The sequence below is a fragment of the Typopeltis vanoorti genome, chromosome 3, assembly GCF_054136105.1.
Source record: "Typopeltis vanoorti isolate ZY-2024b chromosome 3, IOZ_Tvanoo_1.0, whole genome shotgun sequence".
NCBI classification, from domain to species: domain Eukaryota; kingdom Metazoa; phylum Arthropoda; class Arachnida; order Uropygi; family Thelyphonidae; genus Typopeltis; species Typopeltis vanoorti.
The window spans coordinates 20,549,416-20,566,873 of NC_143551.1; the positions used below are offsets into that span (position 1 = coordinate 20,549,416).

Genomic DNA, 17,458 nt, shown 5'->3' on the forward strand with positions numbered 1-17,458 from the left:
TTCCGCCATAATGAAGGTCGGATGCTCACAATCTTTGAGTCCAAATTTTGGCAGGCTGGTTAACAATAAACGTTGCCAAGTGTCGGGAAAAAAATAAAATACTGAAATTAAATTACTATATGCAAGCATGTGTGTGTGTGTGTATGTGTGTATATATGTGTGCATATATATATATATATTTAAATAGATTTAATGACTCAAAACCGAGATAACTTGTATTATTCTTATTAAAATCTTTATGACTAGTTTCGGCTTATAACAGCCTTCCTCAGGTATTCTTAAAGGACAAGAATAGTAATAAACATTGAAGTATCAAAACAAACTGGAGATTACAGGTAAAAATTGCCACGCATAATTGATACATAAAAATCGTTGTATTTTTTCAAGTTGTTCTAACAGGCGTGCCATTGTTTATTACTATTCTTGTCCTTTAAGAATACCTGAGGAAGGCTGTTACAAGCCGAAAACAGTCGTATTATTCTTATTAAAATCTTTATAAGTTATCTCGGTTTTTAGTCATTAAATATTTTTTTTAAAATGTATCACAACAACCGAGTAAAAGCCGATTATCATATATATATTAACCCGAAAATATTATTTTTCCCCAAAAATATTTTCAGTAACATTTAAAAAATTCCCCAAAATATAGACTCCCTCCCCCACAAAAAAAGAAGTATTTTATTTCAGCACAAACAAAAAAAATTTGTTTTTTTTGTTTGTGCTGACAGGAGGCGCTGTAAATTTTTGTGATGGTTATTAATGAGAGTTTATACTTTTTTTAGAATGTATAAATATTTGATTTATTCAAATAAAATTTAATTTCGGATTAAATGCTTTCTATTGTAAATATTAATATAATAAAAATATTCTTTATATTATTATTTTTTTGAGTTGTCATAATTATTATATTATTTTATGTCTTGTAATGACTTAGAATAAATAAAATGTTTGTTATTAATTTTCCAGTTTATTTATACTCATTCTTTCACTTCCCTTCGATTCTAATCAGTGCAGGTTTTTGTAGTCGAAAATTTTTTGCGGCCCACTTGAGATACACTTTTATAGCAAATGGCCCGCGTTCCAGTTGAGTTTAGATTCCTGCTTTAACCCATCCATGGTATTAATATTAATGTACTTACTATCACTATATGTCAGCAGCCTTCGTGGATGGGATTTGTATAACAAAATTACATGAATCCATTATTTCTTCTTTCACTCATTTGCTGTTTTTACAGTCAGGGTATTCATTATTCATTTGAACTGAATAATGAACACCCTGAACATCTGAAGTTTTACTTTTTTTTTTTAAGAATCCCATCAGATCACAGTTCGAAGTTAGGTGTATTCTTATTTCTTCACTTTTCTCACTATTTCCGAAAATCGCAACTTACAGATGCTTAATACCAAGATTCATAAGGTTTGTTCCTGTTTCTAAACTCATACACACAAGATGACTTATTGACATGTTAACTGATTTTTCTGCAACCAGATATGATTTGTTTTACGTTTAAAACTAGTTTAGTTGATGATTGGAAGAGTGAAGTAAATGCTTGTTTATTTGAGGCATTTAGAAATCAACCAGATTGTCTTGCATTATCCTTTCAGAGGCTATTGCACTAGTTTCAATTCTTAAGTACAAAACATGAATGACATCATGATGATTGGGCGGCTTAGGTCATTTCGAAACCAATCTTCAAACCTGTTTCGTGTTCATTCACCGACAGGAAATGTTTTTTGGAAAGTATAATTTTGCATGACTGTTGCGCGAAGCCCACTTGATATAAGTGATTAGCGCAAGGCGTTATTTATTTATTTTTTTCTTGTTTGTTTCTCTAGGCAACAACAATCGAAAGAAGGCAATCACAGTAGACTGATCGTAATCATAATAAATGCAGTGTTCGCCTCAACGTTTCACTGACATGAGTGCTATTTCTTCAAGGTATATTCTACATATGCGTGTTATTTTTCGTGCCAGTTTAACAACTTTGGTGACAACGTATAACTTCAGCTTGACCGTAAGATGGTGTTAGCTGTAGCCCCAGGGCGGTACCGAGAAGCGAAGAGGTTTATCACCTGAGTGGCTGGACTGACCAGGGGCCTGTAATTTTCAAGGTTTTTATCTCTGCCATTGGTGCATTCGTGTCATCTCCGACCTCTGCAGGCAACACTGCCAAGATTTAGTGATTACCTACAGTAGCCAGCCTAATTAAAAGTTACCTGGGGACAAATGGCGAAACCGCCACTTTAATGATATCCCCCCAAAGGTCACCTTAGTTATCCTTATGCCGTCGCTCGCGGTGAAGTTTCAGCCAAGGTCTCGTCTGCATGCCCGCAGGGAAGAAGAATGGCCCTAAACAGTGACACTTGTTATCGTATGTGCCTTGCACAGTCCGTGGATATTAGTTTCCTGGTGTGCGAGAGATGGAGAGAGAGAACACATCCTTCCCATTCTTATTTAATTAAAGTGAAATATTTTACAGGTTGAAGTTCTTTGAAGAGATTTAATAATAAACATTTTGCAAAAGTATCGCTAGAGGGCACTACGTTGTTTCAGTTTGTGGATTAGCTGAACCAGAACTTGCAACAGCTTTGTAACTGTGGAACTCGCCCACGGTGGAAATTTAGAGAAATCCAGCACGGGGGGGGGGGGGATATTCCTCCAGGCATCGGATACATTGAAATATTTTTGTACATAAATTAAAAAAAAATTAACTGGAATTGGAAGATCAAGAAAGCGATGGCACGAAACCGGAACAAGACAGGGGGCCAAAAATCCATGATAGGAAGAATAGAAAAATATTAACAGGAACATGAAACAGAAATTATAATCAATGAGAAATCTAAATCTTCGCCTGATTATTATTACACAATTAACATTTTTTCTCTGCACAAAAAGAAAAAAGAAAAAAAAAAGTCATTCTAAATTTTTAATTCTAATGCTTTGAAAACCAGGAAAACCAAACTGGCATTCACTGGGAGGTAGTTTCTTTAAAACTTCGAATACCTTTCGTTTCGGAACCTAGTTTATGTTCTAAATAATGTATAATTAAAATATTTAAGCGGTTATATAATTTAATGCTAGTGTGTCAGGCAAGCTCTTGAACGACTCGTGGATTTTTTTTGGCGTACTGCATCAACCCTGTCCTTACTCTTAGTTAAACGTGGTTTATCTTTGCAGATAGAAACAACATTGGGGGAGAGGGAAAAGAATAATACAAGTCTTCTAGGACTAATCGGCAAGAAATTAGGCCTTTGTCAGTACAGTATAATAAATTGCTATTTAAAAAAATAAAAATACTATTTAGAGCTCAGTCAACTGGAAAAGTATGGATAAGAGGCGGTGGAATTTGGTACCTCACGTGCTAAATATACATTTTGAATAGAAGACCGCGCATACACAGTAGGATCTTACGGTTCTTTGATTTTCTTATGCACAAATAATTTTTTTTTGCTCACTGAACAGCGGTTTACGCGCTAGAAACGCAACAGCACGGACAAGTTGGTCGATGCGTGTAAATACTTCATGAAAATATCTTACTATAAAAGTTCTTAAATCTACACTTGCAGTAGTATACGCTAGAATTCTCACTGTTACCTTTTACTCTTTTTTTTTTTTTTTTGTTACCCTTTTGGAAATATTTGAGATGCCTAGTTACTCAAATAGTATACCAGGCAAAAAGAAATCAAGTGACTGATTGATAGTGTAGCGATCACCTCGATTAGAGGCCGGCGATAGTCATGCTTCGGTAAACCGCCATTACAGCGTGAATGAATATACCATTCGCTCCACTAAGCAAAATGAAGAAGAAAACTTGCTTCTGATGCAAATTTGTTACGTCAAATTATCTTTCGAGATTAATCGTCACCCTCTGTGAAGGTGACGATTCCTCGTAGAGGAAGTTGCCTATATACGGAACTCAACTTCCCAGAAGCCAAGAATAAGAAGAACTAGTGAATGCTAAAAAAGATGTCATTCTTTAATGGCACCAGCATCTGCAATCTCCGGACGAGTAAAGCCTGTAAACTCTTAATGCTGGCCATCATAAATTATGGCTTGAAATTGTTTATGATTCCAGAGGATTCTCCAAGTTTAAAATGGGAGAGACAATCTGGCCGATTATTTCTTCCAGTTGAATTAACATTTAAGAATACTATGGAACGGGGGGTTCCATAGTATTGAACATTTAAATAATGAACATTTAAAAATAAATCTTTCAAAAAAAAAAAAAAAACTTCCTCGATCAGCCGACTACGCTTGATATTTTTATAATTCTTATGTGGCTTATTTAATGTTTAAGAAAAGTCATGTAAGAAGTTAAATGGCAATAACAATAATAAAATTCTGAATGATATTACTAAATTGAGCACGAAAGACCCGACCTGATATCGAGAGTGCTTTTTTCCTTCGGAATTAGCTCAATCGCGATGATAACACTTTTGCCCTTTGGTTGAAAATTCTCCGGGTACAAATCACGTCTAAAAGCGCCGTCCTGGTTGGCCGAGTAGTCAGCATATCCACTCTCCAGCCTGCGGGTTCGAATCCCGCCGTGGGCATGGATGTTTGTGATTGTCTGTGAAAATCAATCTAGTGGTGGTGGTGGGCAGTAGATGGCGTTGGTGTAGATGATAATAGATGCAGTTGGTGGAGACAGAAAGTTGTAGAGCAGGTGCCCTCCCTCGATGAGTCTTTGGGCTCCCTGGAGGTGTAATAATAATAATAATAAAAGGCGAGGATGCAGTTTTTCATTCGGCGAAGTAGACATACAAACCAAGAAACAAACTCAACTAACAGATAAACTGGCCTCACAGCCTTAATTATTTCCATCTTATTTCCAATAATACTCTCAGAACTGTTGACTATCTTCACTAAAATACAGAATTTATATTTTTATGAGAAAGATCGGATTAAGGGATCATCTCTAAAATTAAGCACAATAGACAAAATAACAAAAACACGTTCGTCTCTCTTTTTTTTTTTCCAGGGACATTAACTCGTGATTAATTCTTGTATACCAAGTTTTATAATTTAATTCCAGCTGGAATTAAATCAACACTGCATATATATATATATATTGTATATGCAATTTTAAGTTTTATCTTATCTTTATAAATCTGTCTCTGGCACGCTATTTGACAAGTGCATGATTATAGCTCAGTTATAAGAAACGACTCCAACATTATTTATTCCACTACAATGGTTACGGTTGATTGAATAGCCCCAAAATGGTTCTCTTATGCAACGTTTAAGAGAAAGGGAGCACAGAGGCACTTTGGAGACACGTGCTCTGAGAGAGCGGTCTAAACAAGGCCACTTCTCAAAAGGGGGCAGGGCTTCAGCGCGTGACGAAAATCCCAATCATTAGGCAGGTGAAGGCCGGTGTGTCCGACACCTTAACCGCCAGCTGCTGCTGCTGTAACTTGTCCCTAGCCTCAGGACATTAAAAGAACCCTTCCATCTATCTTGCTGTCTGTTTGCTCTCTCCCGTCTCGTTGGAAAAAGACGAATGGAAGATAGGGCGACGCGTTGCCATGCGACATTCTTGATTTACGGCCTTAGAGCAAGACGCGGTCACGGGAAGACTGAGAAATGAAGGACTTAGAGGATTCCTGGTATAAAGCTGTGCGAAAGATGCTTCTAAGACTGGTAGGGGTCCCCCTGATAAAGCAAGCCACTCATCAATCATGGCATTCAGTATGTGCACACAGACCCTAGCAGGGCTTCACGTCATTCCTATTATCCCCAGACACTTCTTAAACATCTTCAGTGGTGACTTTTTTTACGGCACAGACGTGTCATGATTTTCCTTATATCTGTCCGGGGCATCACTGATCAATGTTCGCACGGTTGTTTGTTTAAAGCTATTTAATTAATTAAATCAGCATTCCTGATGTGGAGTGGGAGCAGACTCTCAGAAAAACTGAGAGTTTACTGCACTGTCACCAGAACTCCTAGTTTGCATGTACGTCCATCGATAAAACAATTCCATATAATCCATTTGTGACTGGTAGCAGGGAGGGCGCTTCTAATCCCTACTCTCCAATAGTCTTTTGATCTATATAAACAGATATAAGTAGACGAATATAAGTAGAAAAATCTGTTAAGTGCTCAACAGACGCAGTTTAGTTCTCCGAGACTGATTTTTATTTAATCATTTAATGTCTTGACAGAAAGATTCTATACAATATAATGAACGTGCGTTCATCATCCTTAAATGGTTTGAGCTTTTTTTTTTTTTTTTAATCTCTTATCTGCACAAAGTATCAAAGAACTTCAAATCCCTCTCCCATCACGTTGCAATTATTAGTTGTTTAAAAAAAACAGTTATGGAAATACACAAAGTTTTGTTCTTAATATCTTCAGATAAATTCATAATTTGAATTGCACTGGATCTAACAATTGTTCGAACTTGTTTTTGTACTTGCAGAACACCTGTTGAAAAAAAAATTGACTGTGGTCGAACAGTTCCACTCGCACTTTGAACCCATGAAATTTATCAAACCAGAAACCTATTCTGATCAAGTAAGTATTTATTTCTAAGATGTATTCAAAATTATAAGCAGCGCATATAATTCTCAGGCTAACTTAGCTCTTTAGGATTGTGTGAGAGAGAGAGAGAGTGAAGAAAGGCAATTTTCGGTGAATTTCCATTTAGCAAAGGAAAAAAAGTGTCATATTATGAGCATCTGATAATAAACTTAGATGTGTACAAGTTACAATAGGATAGCTTTCATTTAGAACTGATTCTGTAGAAGAAAACGGACAAATAAAATCCATTTCATACTTCTAAAGAATGCCGAGAAATATCTTATATCTGGGCGAATTTCAGTTATCTTCCTAAATGTTAGAGAATTATCCGAATATAACATTATTTTAATAAGCTGTAATTCTCAGCAGTGACATTTGGCAGATGTCCACTCTTGTACCTTAGAGTGGACATTTGCCCGATCAGTAATTCGAAACTTTCAGTGGAGAGCAACTTTCTGAAGTCGATAGCTCATGAATATCACATGACCGTGGTTGTTAAACTCAGGTAGTTCGACCTCCTCATGAAGCTGCGATGTATTCGTTATCGGAGAGCGGCGCTGTCTTGCCGTCCTAAGAATGCAGCATCTGAAAAGCCACACCCACGTTCCTGGTTTGAACCTGGCCAGGTGACAGGATTGAGTGATGTCCCTTTTGTGACCTCGTTAAAGAACCAGGATGTGTGGGGAAGGTGGTTGCGTGCTCAGACGACCATCATCCATGTCTTTGGTTGGCGGCGGGATATGATGTTAATTTTTTCTTTCTTTCTTTCTTTTTTTTTTTTTTTTTTCATGATGAGCGCTTTTATCAGGTTTTTCCTTGACGACGACCCTTCGGATGATTCTCTTAACGATTGGCCTCGGGTCACACGATGCTCCGAGACACAAAGACAGAGGATGAGACCAGCAGGACCAGTTCACCTCAATAGGACATCTATGAGAGGGAATGGAACGACAATAATCTCCTAGTTTTTTTCCCTTATGCTTACGCGATGCTTCGTCAGCAACAGAAAGGGAGGTCAAATTGCGTTAACCGCTTCTCTTGCACACTGAGTTGCGCATATACGAAGCCTGTTTTATTCTCCTTTGTAGACCTATTTACACAATGGGCGGTCAAATATTGAAAGCGACAGCCTTTTCAAGCAAGTCTGTCCATCTAGAATGCAGAAGACACTTTCATCGTAAAGAGCTGTTTCTCTTTATTCCCAGTAAGAGAAATCACCTGTATATAGTGGGGAGGGGGGTATTCTAAGCACGTGTTTAATTAACGTTCCTTTCTTACCTGCGTTGTTGAAGGCCTCCCGGAGAAATGACAGATGGAAGAGATCTCGTAAAGTTAAAAAATGCCACTTCGCTTCACCAGCATATTGATGCTACGATATCACCCCCCCCCCCCATAAAAACCCTTTCGGTCCATCTAAGCTCCCAGTTTCACCTCCCCCTCGCATTTTAAATAATTAAGAAAAACTAATGTGCTGCAATATTAGCTAGTGTGCAGCGAGCGTAGCGATTCTCCATTGGGATTAAAATGAATTAAAAAAACTAATTCATGGTTTGGAGAACGTGCATAATATAAGTAATGTAAATTTTTACAGAATAAATAACAGTAATAATAAACCTTGCGCTCCGTCAACGGTAGCGTTTTTCATATATACATGTGGCACTATCGATGCGCAATTTCACATTGGTAGAGTTCCGTATCCATAAATCCTATCACGTGATTCTCTTACACTACTCACCACATGTTTGTCATTATTACTACGTAATGTTGGTAGCAGTTCGGTTCGGTTCTCAGCCTTCGCTGAAAGAAACTTGTTAATGGACACGTGTTTCCGTTTAAAAAAAAAAATTACCATTTCCTCTACCCTCGGGAAGTGTCATCGACATACTAATAAGTGCTTCTCTCTCTGCGAGTACTGATGGACGTTGACCGTAAGTTTAAGGGTTAGCCCCTTTTAGAGTGGACGGAAAAGGGAAACAAAAGGAAATAAACGCATTAAAATGAAAATAGTGAATACTGTGATATCCTGTCGAGCGCGTTTTGTGTGACTTTAGAAACAGTCTGCTGGATATTTTGTTTCGATTTTTTTTTTTTTAAACGCTTCCTCCAGAACAAAACAGATTTCCTTTGTCTATGAAAACTGACTAGGTTTTTAGTGGAGACAATACGATTAACTTATCAAACATCCACATCAGAGATAAACCGTTTCCATTTTATAAGTTTTTTTTATTTTATTTTATTCGTGTAGGATTCCCGTTCCTCGACTGTCCCTTAGGACTGGTTGAGCCCTCCTAATTTTTGACTGTAAAAAAAAAAAAAAAAATTAGGAGTAATATAAATTGATACACGTTGGTAAACATTTAGTGAGTGGTAAACAGAATGCACATCCCAAAGCAAAAGAGATTTTTAGGTGAATTCCACCCACGAAATGGTATAGTTTGTATATTTGAATACCACGGGTGGAATAAAGGTTATATCTCCTTAGATATAACCCAACATGGTTCTTTTAGACATTCACAAACATCCATACCTACAGTAGGATTTGAGTTCCATCGCTTGTTGATACTGAGTGCACTCTACCAATTGGACAACCATGACAAGGATTATATACAGGGTTAAGTGTATTTACAGATTAATAGAACTCCTCATATGACTTTAAAACGTCAGTTTTAAGTTGTCCTAAAAATTTATATATTTATTATTTATTTTTTTAACGATCTGGAAGGGAATTAAAATAAAAAAAAAACGTCTCTAGCTGATTCACAACAGCTCAAAATCGCAAATTAAAAAGTTCTTTTGCTACAAGAGAAGCTGTTTTTTTTTTTTTTTTAAATAAACTGTTTAAAATGTACTGTTTTGCAAGCTAATAAAGAAAGAGAAAGCACAGAATAGATGAACTATTTTTTTTTCTTCCTTTCAATCTGGATTAATCTACTTAATCTACGAAAGTCACCCGATCTTCTCTATTCCATTCATTCTGTTTACGGCTTTTCTCATTCAGTGCATTCCAAACCTAATACTGTAATTCCATCTAATTATCTGTTCCTCGATCTTCCCCTTCAGTTACTACCATCGATAGATCTCCACTCTGTTAATAATTTAGGCCGTCTTGTGTTGTCATAAAATACTTCAGTACTGTAAGCGGATGACTTCTGATTTTTTTTTTAAGAAAAAAATCGAATTAATACTTTCAGCTTGTCAAGAATTGTCAAAAACTGAACGTTCACGATCAGAATTTTTAAGTGATTTTTTTTCTTTCTTCCCCTGAATGCATCGATGTGCCAATTTCAGCCCCAAACAGTTCTTTCCAGGATTGTTGTGAACGCGGTCTTGAAGGATAATCATCGCTCCTCAAATATTCAATCCCTCTCCTCCCTTCAAAAAAAAAGTCTGTCTTCCTTTGGTCTTCAGTAAACAAAAGATTTAAAGAGATACCGAGCACAGATAGTCCCTGCTCTCATTCCCATCCCAACGTTTTTTGCTGCTATGGAGTTTTGCTTTTTTTCATTGCTAGGCGCTAGCGAGACTTATCTTAAAGGTCAGGTTGTGTGTATGTCAATAGCGGCCTCGTTGTTGATGCTGTGGTTTGGAATTACGACCGAAGCAACTCAGGCTGTTCGACTGCGATTGTTCTTATGGAGGTTTGCCTGTTTAACTGGAGGAAATCAATTCATATGAAACTAGCATCCCGTATTCGTCCTTATCAAGGTTCTTCGCATTCTAACCATCTCTTTGCTCGTGTTTTCATTCTGTAAGCATGCTCTTAACACTGTCCGTTGAAATCAGTACAGGGAAAGAATCTGGACGGAACCGCTCCTTTACAGAAAGCAAGGAGCGATTTCTTTTAATTTTTATTGAGGATTTTAATAGCTTTTATGATTTTTTTTTTAATCTTTGAAATCGGTTTAGTTTTAAATATTCTTAAAAACAATAGTTGCTATTGAAAGCAATAATTATATTAATTAGAATTATTTTTAAAAAAGGATATTAAATATCCATTCGTGTTTCAGTTAAATATATCGAAGAGTTAAATATATTGAAGGTGTAAAATTTCGAATGTGACAGAGCTTATGGAAGTACAACCTTCGGCATCAGAGTTGCTGCCTAGATACTGTACTATTATACTTAAGACGGACGAAACGCTCAATTAGAAGATGAATATACGGATTTCTGGACCAAGTTCGTCGTCCTTTAAGTAGTGTAATACACAGGCAACTCGCGATGTTGAAAGCTGTACTTTTATAAGCTCTGTCACTTTTAAAACTTTCTAGTTTCAACGCATTTGGCCCTGGGGGGGGGGGGGAAACGACGTTTAATATCTTTTCTTTAAATATAATTTTAATATTTTCTAATATTCAATATTAGTAAATTGTGTTATTGAATGTATTTTGTTACCATTGTATTACAGATGCTAATAAGAATATGCCCGCTAGTAATTACCATATCAGAATAGATACTAAATGAAAATTCTTTGACAACCAAAGACGCGATCCTCATTGCCAGGAATTGGGAGCCCGCTTATAAGAATTAGGCCATTTTGAAACTCAAGATTTGCAAGACTTATTCAGAGATACTGTCAAGTCAGTCCGATTGCCAATACCAGTACCAGAAGAAAAATGCTAATTTATTTTTATAAATAAATAGATAAAATTGGAAATAAAAATTTGAAACTTTGAAAATAAAAGAAATTTTAATTTCGTATGGCTTTGTTGGAACGAAGTTCTTTGATTCATAACACAGCCAAGCCAATCAGTTTGATACTTTAACTCGGTTTGGGAAGTTCTAAATAAGTTTGCTTTCTAAACGAATATTAATAGATTTAATTTAGTAATATTTTCAGAACGTAGTTTATTTGTTGTTTGCTTGTTAACTTCTTAAAATGTAATAAATGGACTCAGTATCCTGAGAGTTTGGGCTAAAATTGTAAAAATTCGAACTAGTGACTTGTATCGCTTATGGCACATTCGGGAGAAGTACGTTATGTAAATATTTCCCATAGTTGCAATATTCATGAATGATCTTCGGATCGTTCAAGAACCTAATTCACACTGATGCCTTCCTCAACCAAAATTATTAAAGAAAATACCGTGCTATTGTTAAGATGAAAGAAATGGCTATGTTTTCGAAATAACATTAAATAAACAAACATTTACGTCACGGAATTCAAACCATAACTTGCATGGTTCATTAATCATGCAGAATGAAGGAGCATTTTGGAAGATAGCGTTAAACAAGATTCAAAATTAATCAACTTGTATTGCCTGAATGATTTAGAGAAGCGCAAAAGAATCGAACGTTTATGTAACACCAACCACACACATAAAGTTAACAAAAGAATATTTCTGAAATTTTCCTTTTGCTATGCAGAAAAGTTCATAGGATTTACTTACCATTTTTCAGATCTCCTTCAGTTACTCGCGGTTTGGAAGAGAAATGAATGTCCTGTCAATCGATGGCTTCGATCCGAGGATAGATCCCACCAGGTAAGTAACTGATCTGGAATAGAGGAAGTACCGTGAAGTAGGAGTGGATATGAATTATCATTTTCAAATCTAAATCAACAGGGTTGGGTAAAATACGGCCAATTATTCTTTCAGACTTGATACCGTGTCTGGCATATTAGAAAAAATTATAGAGTATCTTGCTATTTAATTAAAGACTTGTTTTTTTTTTTTAAGTTCGCAGCCCATACTCTGATTAAAACTTATCACTTGTTCATTAGAGCAAAATGAACGAGTATTAAGTTCGTTCGTTTTGAGCAAATCGGGGTGAAAAAGGCGTAATTTTGCATACTATAAGATAATTTATAATTCGCAATTGTAAATTTGTATTTTTCTTTATTTATCTTATTATATTTTTTAATTTTTGTAGTACACATTTTTTTTTGTTTTCTAATATAGTCTACTTGTGCAACACACACACACACACACACACACACACACACACACACACACACACACACACACACACACACACACACACACACACACACACACACACACTATATAATGTAGAAAGTATTTTACCTTGGCTATAATAAATGTTAAAGATACCAAGCTATTTTAAACCTGGTTTTACTCCATTTCCCAAGTAAGCAAACAGACAAACAAGTCAAGTTTGCGCCTGCAAGTGTTGCAAGTCTAGCTGACCCTGCACGTAGTGCAAGACCAAGGCAACTCAGGGTAAAAGTAGAATAAGCTCTGATCACTAATCTTAATATTTACCCTTAATACAAAGCACATCTCCTGGAGGAGATATGTGATGCTTTATATTAAAGGCAAGGGGCCACTACCCAGACCGGTTTCGACGTTTATTGAGGTCTCATCAGTGGGAGCCAAGCTAGAAATACACACACACATATATATATATATATATAGTATGTGTGTGTGTGTGTAAAATGCCATTTTTTCCGATATGTAAATCGCTAATGAATAAATGATTGCTCAATGGCATGCCTTTTTTCTCATTTTTAACTGATATTTAATTATATAATACATAATTTCCTTTATACAAGAAATGAATTCGATCTGTTATTAAAACGCACGCGCACAATATTACCTGAGAAAATGTGATCCATGGAATTTACTTAAGCTAGTGATATTTTTCCTACCGACCAAACTTTCCTCCCATCCCCACTTTAGTCTGAAAAGTGTGATATTGGACATGCGAAAACATATGTTCATATCTAGAGCCAGAGTGAAGTCGGAACAACAACAAAAAAAATCCGGTTCACCAAGTTAAGGCGCTTTAAACAGTTTTTCTCCCATGTATAACTTCACTTTACGTAGCTTAACAAAGGCATTTTATTCGGACAGTTTTGCGTATATTTTAATAAGCTTAGAAAATATTAAACCACCTCCATTTGAGGTCTTTTCAATCATGAATAAAGGAGTAAGTTGCTGTAAGGTTTTCACTTCAGTCTTGTATGTGTTATAAGATACTGCCTCCTGTTCAAAAGCTACTGTACACACAAAGGATTCGCGAATGTGAATCTTGAGTGTAAAGGCACGAGTATACAGTAGCTGCCTAAAAAGTAGTTATTTGTTGACGTGCAAGGTTGCTAATACAGTGACCTCAGGCGGCCACTTTTGTTATAAATCAAACACATGTCGAGTGAGGAGGCCTCAAGGGGGAAATAATGGGTCTTGGCAGAGGCTATTTAGCTTGATGCTAGCTGCAGTCTCATTTATTGGCCTATTGAGTATAATGTGGAAAATTTTTTTCTTCGTTCTTTCTGCCATTAGCCGTGAAGCGTTGCATAATAATTAGAATCATTATACCAGCGTCCAGTGGTCGAGGAAAGAGGCGGTTATGTGACTTGCCTCTCAGCCATGCTTGACCTTGAGGAAAGAGTTTCTAATTATGTTTAGAGTTTCAAGGAGAGTGGATGTCCATCACTCACAACTCCCGACAGGGAATGTCCACTGTCTGTTCTGAAAAGGAAATGACGCCACGATTTTCTTGTCGCAGATCTGCTCTGAATATTGGATAAAAATTTCCTTGAATTTGTTGCATTTCGAAAATGCAAGCGAAAGTCAAGGTCATTATTTCTGTATTTCAGTTGAGTTTTTAAGAACAGGGTTGCAGTTTTTATCGCAAAATTAGTATATATTTCGTGAAAATGCATTAAAAGAATTATCGAATTAACAATTTACTACTAAACACCTTGTTAATACTGTCATAAAGTTATTATCATGTAGAAAGAGCAAGTACGATGAAGTGAGCAAAAACAAAATACTTTCTTTTTTGTTTATAGGTTTTTATCTTTGCATTGCCACCTGTTCCCCAACTTCAGCTTCTGTCCGAGGTGAATAGCAACGCATTCTGTGATAAAGACAGCGGTAAAATGCGGGAGTTTGACGACGACCTACCTGCCGACATCATCCTGCCAAAAACAGTGCCAACCCCACTCGCCTCATGAACCGAATATCAGCTACCTGTCATTTCTTACCAGTAACCTTGAAGTTGACTTCTATTTCCCCCCTTATCCCCTCCCTGTACCTCACAATAACAGGAGATGGTCGCTATGTACAGTTTCGACGGGGCTTGGATTTGCCCACAGGACTTGATCCCTGGATAATTTACCCCCCAAAGCTTCGAGCCTGCTAGCCAGACTGCTGAACACCTGTCGAGAGCCACAGTCATGTGATTAGCTCCGAGAATGGTTACCCGCCAGCTGTTGCTCTCTGGTTATCCCGGGATGTCGTTCCATTGTATATAGTTTTGATGAGACTTTTATGACGGCTGACCGCTCACACTGTAAAGTTTTGAGTCAGAAGTTTATTGTACATAGTTATGACATTTTCAATTTAATATTTGTTACTGTCATTTTTGACGGAATGTTTTTTGACTTTTTTTCGTAATGTGAAAAAAAAAATATGGTGCCAATGGCTACTCTGTAAATTAACCTCAATTTTTTTTAAATTGTTTTTGTTTTGTTTTCCGAGCAACGTTAGGTGTGCGCAATCTATATAGGAAAGGAGGTACTGTTAGTGCTCAATTCTAATATGTAATATAAAATTTGTTGTTCAATCAAATCTTGCTAAATGACGGTATTCATGGTTTTGAACCTGAAAAACCTGAACAGTGTTGTTCAGCTTTTTCGGGCATATGGACCAAACTTCAATCGAATATTAATCAAGAGTCAGATCATCGATATACAAAATTGGGGTGGGGAGGGGGAATTAGTCAAAAAAAATCAGTAACGTAAACAAATATGGAAAACACAATATTTGTAGAATTATTAAAATATGTTCTTTCGAGACTTATTACTATTGTGTTAAAAAAAAAAAGAGTTAATAGTGAAGACGATCGTGTGACTCCCTTACTAGTGAAATTGTAAATATATGACGCCATATTATCGTCATACATTTACACACACATATATATAAGCAGATTTTAAATCGATTTCTTTAAACCTGATTAAAATCGTTCAAATCGTAGGGTGAACATCCCTGGATTAAAATTATGAAATGCTTTGGACAGTTTTTAATTTGATACCATCTAAATGTTTAAGAGATGATTGTGCCAAATAAAAAAAAAAAATGAATGAAACCATTCATTTATGATATATTTGTCAGAAACTTATATTTAGTTAATCAATATACTCATTTTTGTAAGAACTAATTGTTAAAGTTTGCACTAAGATGTTAAATTTTATGAAATCTTTTTTTTTTTTTTTAATTCTGTTTTATAATCAAAGGTCTTTGTTCGTTGTAGAGATCACTGATTTGGTGCATATAATTTTTCTCCTAAAGCTTCGTGCCATCTTAATAGAAAAGATTGGAATGAATTAATATATCGCGTCTTGAAAACCTATTATTCATATGCTATTATTTAATTGTAGAATTTTTAAAACTGAATGATATTATGATTTTAAATTCTTCCACTCTCCTTTATATATACAAGAAATTAAGAAAAAAAAATTGAAGTAAACAAATCAGCTCACTAAAGTCAGGCAAATAACAAAACCTTTTTCGCCAATGCGAAATTTAAATATTCATACAGAATAAACAAAATATTGCCACTTATCTATAATTACTATTTATATCCTGTTTGCATTAACGCCTCAGTATATATAGCGTATGTCATTTGTCGGCTGCACACGCGTCACGATTACAGCCAAGTTGCAGCGTATTTGGTATTAAAACGTAAATCACAAACAAATGTCTATTTGCACTGCATTAAGTTACGTTAGAAATTCGTTTCCTACATAATCAAAATTCTTTTGTTTTGCGTTTCAGTAAATCATTTATTTCAGACTTTTATTAGGTTTAAATCACTGATCAAATATCTGAATGATGCAATCTTCTGCTATGAGCGAATCAAATCTATTAAATATCAAAATACTACATAATATTGACACTAACAAATTTCACAGTATTTAGTATATTCGCGGATGAGAAAATATTTCAATAAGATTTAAAAAAGCCTCAATATAACCTGTGGCTTGAAATTTAAATTATCACTAATTCTCTATGCAAGACGTTATCACTTGGAGAAAGTTTGTTAATGCGCCACCTAATGGTCTCTGTATGTCATGTAATTATTGTATAATAGACTAAAACGAATTAGCCATACTCATGTAAATAAGCAAAAGCTATTTTTGTACAATATATATGTGTGGAGGATGTGAAGGCAGAACTGAGATGTATATCTGTATGTAATGTATAGAAAATGTCGTTATATCTGGACGAAATAAAATACTTTACGCAATTTTCAAAAGGTTTATTTATTGATCAGATATCACTGACTTATACTTTCATAAGAAAAATTAGTCAATTAAACTTCTGGGCTTTTTTTTTTCACCTGATTCCCAAGTTTTGAGTTCTCAAGCGCGGGAATTTTTCCCTTTTTTATCCCAGAAAAACTGGGTTAAAAACGTTTTTAACCAGGAAACCCCAGAAAAAGTAACTGTAAAGCACATGCAGTTCGACATATAGATGCATACAGAGCAGGTGGCTAAGATTAAGAACACGAATAGCAGTAGTAGCATTACTACTGCAATGGTGAAAAGCAGAGAGCAAGCCTACCGATTTTCAAAAAAAAAAAAAGTTTCTGGAGGGAGACTGTTTTGCCTGCTGTCTTTGAAGAAACAGAATATATTTAGATAATTATTATTATATGGCATCTCCATGGGGTCAGAAGGCTCATCACGAGAGACCCAAACTATCCACACAACATCTATCATACCTCTTCTTGAATTCATTGACAGACGAAGCATTCACAACTGAGTCAAGCAACGCATTTCATTCATGGACCACTCTTCAAGGAAAATGTAGTGCTCACACCCTTGTTAACCACACTCTTACTTAATTTCCAGGGATGACTTCCTGTTCTTCCACCACTATCCCACTACTGAAATATTTCCTCTGCATCAATCTTATAAAAACCTTTTTAGTAACTTAAATGTTTCTATCATATCCCCTCTTCTCC

General features: G+C 35.8%; 1 protein-coding gene across 1 annotated transcript in view; it reads left to right on the forward strand.

Moving 5' to 3' along the window:
• The window catches only part of fng (Fringe glycosyltransferase), a 64,732-nt gene extending 47,991 nt beyond the window's left edge, over positions 1-16,741 (forward strand). Inside the window, exons 8-10 of the mRNA XM_090415496.1 lie at positions 6,426-6,520; positions 11,924-12,006; positions 14,280-16,741. Of these exons, the coding sequence (XP_090271622.1) occupies positions 6,426-6,520; positions 11,924-12,006; positions 14,280-14,334 (233 nt within the window). The 3' untranslated portion in view covers positions 14,335-16,741. The remainder of the gene's footprint in view (positions 1-6,425; positions 6,521-11,923; positions 12,007-14,279) is intronic.
• Positions 16,742-17,458: the final 717 nt, after the last annotated feature.